The sequence below is a fragment of the Cryptomeria japonica genome, chromosome 4 (genome assembly GCF_030272615.1).
Source record: "Cryptomeria japonica chromosome 4, Sugi_1.0, whole genome shotgun sequence".
NCBI classification, from domain to species: Eukaryota; Viridiplantae; Streptophyta; class Pinopsida; order Cupressales; family Cupressaceae; genus Cryptomeria; species Cryptomeria japonica.
In genome coordinates this window covers 717,686,801-717,695,717 of record NC_081408.1, presented here as the reverse complement: position 1 = coordinate 717,695,717, position 8,917 = coordinate 717,686,801, and the positions used below count along the sequence as shown (strand labels likewise).

At 36.6% G+C, this 8,917-nt stretch overlaps 1 protein-coding gene across 1 annotated transcript; it reads right to left on the bottom strand.

Annotated features, from left to right (window-relative positions):
* Positions 1-2,394: 2,394 nt before the first annotated feature.
* On the bottom strand, positions 2,395-8,480 carry LOC131032108 (small ribosomal subunit protein cS22). Its single transcript, XM_057963034.2, has 4 exons — positions 8,011-8,480; positions 4,972-5,073; positions 4,585-4,881; positions 2,395-2,718 (listed from the first exon to the last, which is right to left on the bottom strand). The coding sequence occupies exons 1-4, from the start codon at positions 8,335-8,337 to the stop codon at positions 2,680-2,682; spliced, it is 765 nt and encodes a 254-aa protein (XP_057819017.1). The 5' UTR covers positions 8,338-8,480; the 3' UTR covers positions 2,395-2,679.
* Between the last annotated feature and the right edge of the window lie 437 nt (positions 8,481-8,917).

Genomic DNA, 8,917 nt, shown 5'->3' with positions numbered 1-8,917 from the left:
TGGCAATGATGTGGTAGCAATGGGAAAATTGAAATGCAGGTAAATCTAACAAAATGACAAATTGAATAATGCCAAGCTTTGGGTGTAGAGCGCACAATTTTGAAAACCAAATGCATTGCATCAGCCCACCATGTCAACAAATGTAGCAACATCTACTCAAACACCTCATCACACATTTGATCATATTTATTAATTTAATTGAAAATAAAAAAATACATTATATTCTGATTTTTAATTAATTAACAAATAGAACTAAGGTGCATTCCGATGGCTGGATAAACATTCCGATGGCTGGATAAACAGTACGGTCAAATGTAGAGTGAGGGTTTGTACTAGTTCTGATGGCTGGATAAAAAGTACGGTCAAATGTAGAGTGGGGGTTTGACACTAGTACAAGGCATTGCAGTCATCGCACCGTGTGCACCATCACACCCAACCAATTGTGTTTTTGGTATGTATGGTACTGCTCTATTAATAGTAGCCAGGTATTATGTACGCAGGGTTTTTGGTTCATTGATTGAATCAGATGATATCAGTTGGCGATGGTTTCTGCTTTCAACAATTTGGACCATGATAATATAACCTAAAAAATTGATCTTTCAAAATTGGCACCAACAATACGTGGCTAATTGTATGTAGAAAGGAAATTAACACCCAACTACATGACTGCAAATTTTATTTTTTTTGCCAGCGTTGCATATACACAGCTCTCTACACCCATAAAGATAGGGTGCACCAACACCAGGTCCTCTTCCCATGTATATGATTCCTCCAAAAAGGTATGGATGCAAGATACCACCACTTAATTAAGCATGCTTATGATAAACTTGCTTTACCTAATGAATGCTCAAATTTTGGGCAGCAAAGACTAAGAAAGAACAGTATAATCATGGGTATACAATGGCATTATACCCCAAAGAGTACATATAAGTATAGACCATGATAAGCAAGATAATCATAAATGAAAAATTGATTTCATATATATTCAATCCTATAGATTTCACCAGAAGCAATCAAGTCCAAAATACCCTAGATGGATGTATCCAGTTGATGATTGATGTGCTTTGCACATTGTTAACAAGATATTGATATAATTTTGCATTGGCTGTGAAGCAATCATATGGTGCAACTCTGTAGATCCTAGATCCAGTTTTTAAGATTTCAGTGGGAAATGAGATTAAACCGCGTCATATTCATCAACAAGCTACTGATGTGGCTCACCTTGGAATGACCAAGTGAGTTATCTCAAAAATCTTTATCAATGGAGGGATATTACCGTAGTCTTTGATTCCAGCAGTCGGTCTATTAAAATCTTCATTTTTTAGGTGTTTTAAATATTTTATAGATCGTCCTTCATGAGTTGTATTTTATGTTATATTATTGCAAGTATTGATGATTGTATTTGTATTTTATGTTATATTATTGCAAGTATTAATGATTGTATTTTGCACATTATCCAGTAATCATTTAAGAGAACTATAAACACGGATTAACAGAAATGTTCAATAAAGAAACTTATCATTCTGTTAACACTGATCATAAGCAGATCCCATGCTTTGGAAGAAATAGCTCTCAATAAAACTATTGGAGGAAAAAATCAAATGCATTAACAGGCAATGCTTATCACGGCACAAACTCCCTTAGGGCAGGTCCCCATAATGTTGCTTAGCTTGTTTTGGCTAGCAGCCACTGTTCAGATCTTTGAGTAATTTGTGGAGCTGGCAACCTCCTGAATATTTAATTTCGCTGCTTAAATTTAAGCAGTCATCTTAAAAATATGCAGTTGCTACTTATTTCTTATTTCCCTATATGAATGAACAGTATTAATAATAATTTTTGTAAGTCAAATTTGGAGAGAGAAATTGTAGGCAAATGAAAAGGAGGAAAAGAAATTTATGGAGCCACCTTGCATTTTTCTCACTATACAGTTGCAGCTTATTTCCAGCACCCTTTTTTTTCCAAAACTTTTTTTAATTTCCTAAACAGTAGATGTTCCACTAAAACAAGGAAAGACTCTAAATTCTACTCTTCCCACAATTTTAAATTTGCACAGAAATACTCCAGCTGCTTGAATTTAAGCAGAAAATGCAATTAAGCAGCCACATAGGGACATGGGGTTATTGTAGACCAAGTTAGTAGCAAACATTAAGCAAACCAAAGTCAGAAATCTACCCAAATTAAAATCCTAGCTAAAATTTCTGAATCACAAAAGGCTCCCATGTTCAAGTAAAACTACTGTATATTATACATGGTTAAATGGAAGGGACTGTTATGCAATTCATCAATGTGCAGTTTAAAAAATCTAGCATAGCTGTGTGGTAAATTAAATCGAGGGAGATATTTATAATCCTCAATACTAAATCCCAAGTAATTCCACATAACTTCTGCCCACGGTTCATTAAAATACTCATGAATTGTAGATAATGCCCAAAATTTTAAATTTCACATCAGACAAAATGTGAAGGGAGGATATACATCAGTTATTTGCTTCTGACTGTCCTCGATAGAATAATTTTCATACATGGCCTGCAATCAAAAGGGCAGATTTGCCTTAATTTCTCAAATTTATATGACCTCATAAAGCATACACCATAGAGCATACTTCAATGTCCACTCCATGAACAGATACTCAGACATGGTAGTCCTTCTTGTCAGTAGTCACAATTTGTGGTTGATTCTTCATGCAACATTCACACTCATTCGTTTTCCTTCTAGTTCCTACACAAGGTAAAATGAACAATCAGATTCAATAAATAAAATAATAACTTAGGAAAGCCATATTTTGTAAATAATAAAAGATTAGAAATTATCCTTCTCAACTAGATGAAATTGCTCGTAAGAGGCATCTGGAAAACCATCTCCTCTCCTACTCCCTCTCCCATCCTCCCCATCTCTCCCTTTCTCTTGTTTCCCCGACCATTACCTCCCTTCTTTCTGCTTTGCCCCCTCCCGCACTCTCTCAATCAACCTATCACTAGCTACACACTCTCCACTCTCCACTAATCCCTAGCATACAGCTTCAGGTTTTTCCCATCTATAAAACTTGCAGTATATTTTGAATTAGTGAGGGGGAAGAGGTAGGGGGTGTACAGAGGCACAAGATGATGGAGAGGGATTCAAAATTTACTTCAAGTTTTGTAGATGTACAAACCCAAGGGTGTATGCTAGTTGTCATCGAGAGGGGTCTCTCTCTCATTCAAAATTTACTTCCAGTTTTGTAGATGGAAAAAGCCCAAGGGTGTATGCGAATAATTGGCTAAGAGCTCAATTGTCTAGCTAAGTAGGTGGCAATCAAACAAGCACTGAAGGGTTCACCATAAACTCTAGTGACTAGGCTGATTTGCCAGATTGCATCTATAGTGATTGAGATTAGATTTATCTAATATATTTTTATGAAAACAAACCTATAATTAAACACAATGAGAACTACAACAAAACAGGAAATTAAGCAGAATGAAAACTAGAGCATAACAAGAGCGTTGTAACATCTCGCATGTCATATACTAATTCACCCAGCTTGTAATTTGCAGTTTGAAGAAGTGAACATGCAAATAGCTAGCTGTTAAGGAAGAATGAGCCACAAACTGAGGTAGACTTGTAGTGGTTCCTTGTATTTCTTTCCTATTTTTCTTGCAGAAGAGTGAAGACCCTATGGGGGAGGAAGAACACTAGTGTATGAATTTGACTGATATCAATTAGATCGCTAATAATGACTGTGTGGAACGGATGAATGCAAAATCAAGTTGAATGTAGTGATTTGTGGAAATTCCAACAGCATTTAGGTATGACCATGCAATCCTATTTGAAAATAGAGGCCCGAAGGTGCTGATATAGGAAACAATAAATCTAAACTAGCAATTGGAATGCCAAAAGCCATCTCTAACAGTCACACATAGCATTATGTTGCGGTGCCATGAACTTCAGAGAAAATCAGGTGTACCACAAATTTTCTCCAAAACCTGCATTGGGGCTGCAAATGGATCTTTGGGTCACGAAAAGGTCAAACTTAGGAGTGAACATGGTGGGAGGTAGGGGGAAACCTTTGCATAAAGCTGGGTTAAAATCATCAGAAAGAATTTGGAATTATGAGTTTATTACACAAAAAAGGATAGCTAGGGGAGCTAGGTTTAAATTTTACATGAATGCGTAAATATGGCAGTAGTTGCAAATTACATCCATTTTCCTCAAAATTTGTGACCAAGCACAAGATAGTAATAAACAGACACACGGTACAGTTTTGGTGCTGGGTACAACAGTCCAGATGATATGGTGGCACCAGTAAATTAAGTTATTGATAGTTATTGTCATTTTTTAAGATAGAACTCAAATTCCAAATTGTTCTTTGACATTTGTTTCTTATGTATGGTGAAGGGTGATTTGTGTTGAAATGGGTAATGGATTTGCTGCACTTATCAGCAACCTTTTAAAGTTAAAAAGTAGTGAAAGTAAGAGGTGTCTCTTGGCTCTCGTGTATTAAATGGCTAATATGCAATTCAAGATTCAAACCCATTAATTAGTCCATAAAACAACATGTTGATTCTTTCCTTGTTATAATTGCAAGGTTAAGAGAGTTTGTAAGCTCACCGCATTACTGAATGAGGAAATGGCAGCCTGCATGTCAGCTTCTGATGAAAACGAAACAAATCCATAGCCACATGACTTTCTTGTTTGCGGTATACAAACGACTTTTGCATCCAAAACGTTCCCCTTCTCAGAAAATTTATTTTTCAGGGTTTCAGTGGTTACTGTCTTTGCCAGATTACCCACATATACTTTATATGGGCTTTCAATGAATGGGACTTCTTCTGTCAGCCGATTTAAAGTGGACATATCCAAGGGTTTCTCTGTAACATTTACCTTAATCTCACGTCCACCTATTTCCTGGATTTACAACATGCACAACTTTATGTCAACAAGAAGATGCAGACCTCAAAATTCAGTTTTCTTGGCAACAAATCTAAGATGACTCACAGTTCCATTCAGCTTTTCAGCAGCTGCTTGAGCATCCTCAACAGTGCTCATTGTCACGAAACCAAAACGTCGACTTCTCCTAGTATACTTATCATACATAACCTGTGCAAATGGGCAATACAAAAAGCCAAAAGTAAGTTTAATCCAATAATTTAATTTAGTAATAAATGTAAATGCTTCTTCCTAGCTGTTACAATGTATCACTCTTAAAAAGAAGTTCATAGCAGCCAAGTTGTAATTGCAACTAAACTATATAGCAACACAAAATGAAAAATTGTCTTCCCCTAAACTATTGCAATGTTAACTTCTAGACTATGTTCTGTGGGGACGAATTCCCTCATTATTTCCACCCATTCCCACACCAGGGACGTATAGGAAACCTCTCTGGTGTCGTCTCCTACAAAACTTATTTTAGGAAACATTTCTGGTGTGCCTCAGAAATGGCAGGGGATGACTAGCTGTCCCCAGGATAGCCAGGGGGATACCTAGATGTTCCCCAAACATCCCAGACATGGCTAGCCATCCCCTACAGGCCATCCGTTATGGGCCAAACTGCAAAAAGTCCAGTTTTAAAATTAAAAAAGAACACAAAGATGAGAAGAAAAAAGGGGTATAACCGTTATGTAAATCCAGATTGATCTACATAAATATGTACAGCTGCATTACATGTGCTACAATTCACTGTCATTTGTTTTACTGCTAATGGTTTTACTTTGTCTCCCCTTACATTTTGAAGGAATTTTAATGGAGAATATGGAGAACATGCACTAAATTTTGAATACAATATAGGTAACGAAGCCCAAATGAGTGCAGAAAGAAAAGGATGAAAGTTCAAATTACTCTACCCTGTACTAATGTAGTGTATTGATGAGATTATAAGCAATTTCTCTCTAAATGAAAGGCAACGTGAAATTTATGAGATAAAAAGTGTTCAACAACATTTTTACATTTTGACATATTGTAACAATGTTGCTGAACATTTTCTTTTCTGTCATTTTATTCAATTGCACAAATTTCAGTTTCTAACTTTCCTCGTCAATTTGTAATTGTACCTTGTAGCCTTTGGTCATTTTGTTGTAATTTTTATAGAAAATATACTCACATTAACAATGAAAGCAATAGAAGTTTGTTAATTTGTATGTTACTGACATGTGAATTCTCGTTCAGCTCTAATGTTACATAATATGATTCTATAATGAATAATTGAAATTTCCTATAATTTTTTAATTTTTCCTATTTTGTAATTGTTATCCCCTGTAATTCCTGTCCCAGAAACTACACGGAACATAGCTTTTAGAATCTTTTTGATGATAGTCATCTTTACTTTTCAAGAACACTTTTTAATTTCCAAGTGAAATAACTTTGGGAAGTGATTCCTATTTTGAAAAAGACAACTATGAGTAGATCTTTTAAGTATCTCACCTTTTGTTGCCAAAAATAGCAGGCTGTTCACAGATGCTTTATTTTCCTTACACTTGAGTTAAGAAAATCTTGATTTGTTGAAGGATATGAGTACAAGGCCCCATAAATAAACCGTTGTTAAATACTAGTCAATGCAATCAGATACCACAAAATGGGTTCAATAGCAAAGTGAATAATAGCTGGTTGAATGGTGACCAGGATAAATTCCATGCTAATTGTATAACTACAACAGGTAGAAGAGATGCGTTAGCTACCTTACAATTCATCATGTCTCTACTCTAGGCAGCTCTTGTACGCATGATCTCTTGCTGGGAACACAACAGGCATTATGTTCTCCCCGCTAGAAACACCGGGCTATCCTTATGCCGACAAATATCTTGTTCTTAGCAAACATGATAAGCTTAGGTGAGAACTGGGGATCTTCACAGGCTTTTATCCAGGGTGGGCCTGCCATCAGCTTCCACCGGGCACACAACTGGGTTTATGTTCATTCCCTTAGACCACTGGGTTATCGTTACAGTTGATAGGAGCTCCTTTGACTTAGCAGCCCTAATAAGCTTCATCAAGAACTAGGGATCCTTGTGAGTCCTCGCCTTGAGGCAACACCAACTCTTTCTACTAAGAGAAGAAGCCAGAGGATCCACCCCTTTATGCATATCCTGAAGGGTCATGTCAGTACGCTCAGACTTAATTTTGCTAGGCCAAATGCAAGCCACATCTGTGATTCCTAAAGACTAGCTTATTTTCTTGAGCCACCCTGGGCATTTTGCTGGTCCAGGAAATAGGTAGATCACGTGCTCTGACTTGTGACTCTTCTACTCCGACTGCAGTGTGTAGAATAATTCAAAAAGGTCAAATTCCAGATCATTTCCAGTAGGTTGGAAACCTGTCTCCTCAACTCCAGGGGAAAACAAGAAATGGAGACATGCTGAGTTCTTCGGTAGCTTTCCAGCCAAATGGCAAGCAACGTGCAGTGATTTTTTTCTTCCCTAAAATTATCCAAAGGTAGCTTTAAATGCAGAACCCTGAATAATTGGAGCGAAGAGGTAAAGATTTAATTTTCATGGCACTGGTTTCTTGGAAATAGCTCCCGATTTGTACTGTAGCATCTGATAAAATTCCCATAACTCCATCCATGGTATCATTGCCAAAGTGTGACTGACACCTATTTCTAAGATGCACTATACACCTACATATGTTCCAAAATTATAGTAAAACAAACATTTGTTTTGAACTACTGCTTACAGAACTGGTAAGAAAAGTTAAACATCAAAATTTAATAAAAGAAATTCTCCACTTATAGGAATTATTACAAAAACAATGTCAAGGAGCACATTTTATTTAGCAAACTTGGTGTTGATTCACAAAGGAATCAAAACAGAAATAAACAAATGGCATGGTATGGTATTCAAACCCTTTCTAAGGCATTGACAGCCCTAAACTAATATGCAATACCCACATTTGATTCAGTACTTGTTTAAATTTTTAATATGGTTTGTAGTCCCGAATAGGATAAATTTATTAAACTTTTAATACATTACATACATTAATTTCCTGCTGGGAAACCAGTCTGACATTTATAAGAATAGTCAAAGAAATAATTGAAGAAGAAAATACCTCTGCTTTCTCAACAGCACCACATTCAGCAAAGATTTTACCAAGCTCCTCATTGGTACAAGTCCTAGGGATATTGCCCACATATAGTTTCCTTTCAAACTCTTCTTTCTGCTTGCCAGATACTGAAGCCTCCTGCACTTGAACTTGTGCTATGATTCTGAGGACCTTCTTGTGATTCAATGTAGACAAAGGACGACATGGAGATGTAGTTGGGATTGAAGTGAATGGGAGACGAGAAGCGGTAATAAATTTCGGAGTTGAGAATTGCTTAGGCATATGGGTGTGAGCGGAAGCGGTAGGAGCTATGGATAAGTATGCAGCTGCCATTGTTCATTCGTTAGAGGCTCTGGATATTCCCAAATGCTTTTATATCCACAATACGGGAAAACTATATGATAAGTAGTTTGGTTTCCTTAAATCCGTGGAATTGCATTGGAAATGAACTTATTGGGTGGAACCAAAATGGAGAAAGAGAACAATGGATGGGATTTTTTTTTTTTTTAATTTTATAAGAATATTTTAAAACTAGTAGGGGAAAGGACCCAGTAGTCGTGCACCCTAACTTCACGCTTCTCAAAATCCTACTTGGAAATTTCGAATCACTCTGATTTTTTTACAGCAGCTTACTTGGCAAGTCCCCTGCTTATAACTAAGGTTTCAGGGCCACATCATCAAATATGATGCCACATCAGCATGCTTTTTGCCAAGGTGTCCAAAACAGCCCCAGAAAAAAGTGAGACCAATAGGCGTGCATTAGAGACCCCAATAGTTGTGCAGCTGATGTGGCATCACCTGATTGGTTACTTTTTACAATATTAGTACATTTCTTAACAACTATTGGTACATTTCCTAACAACTGTTGGTACATTTCCTAACAAAAATTGATATTTTTTGTTTCAAACAATAG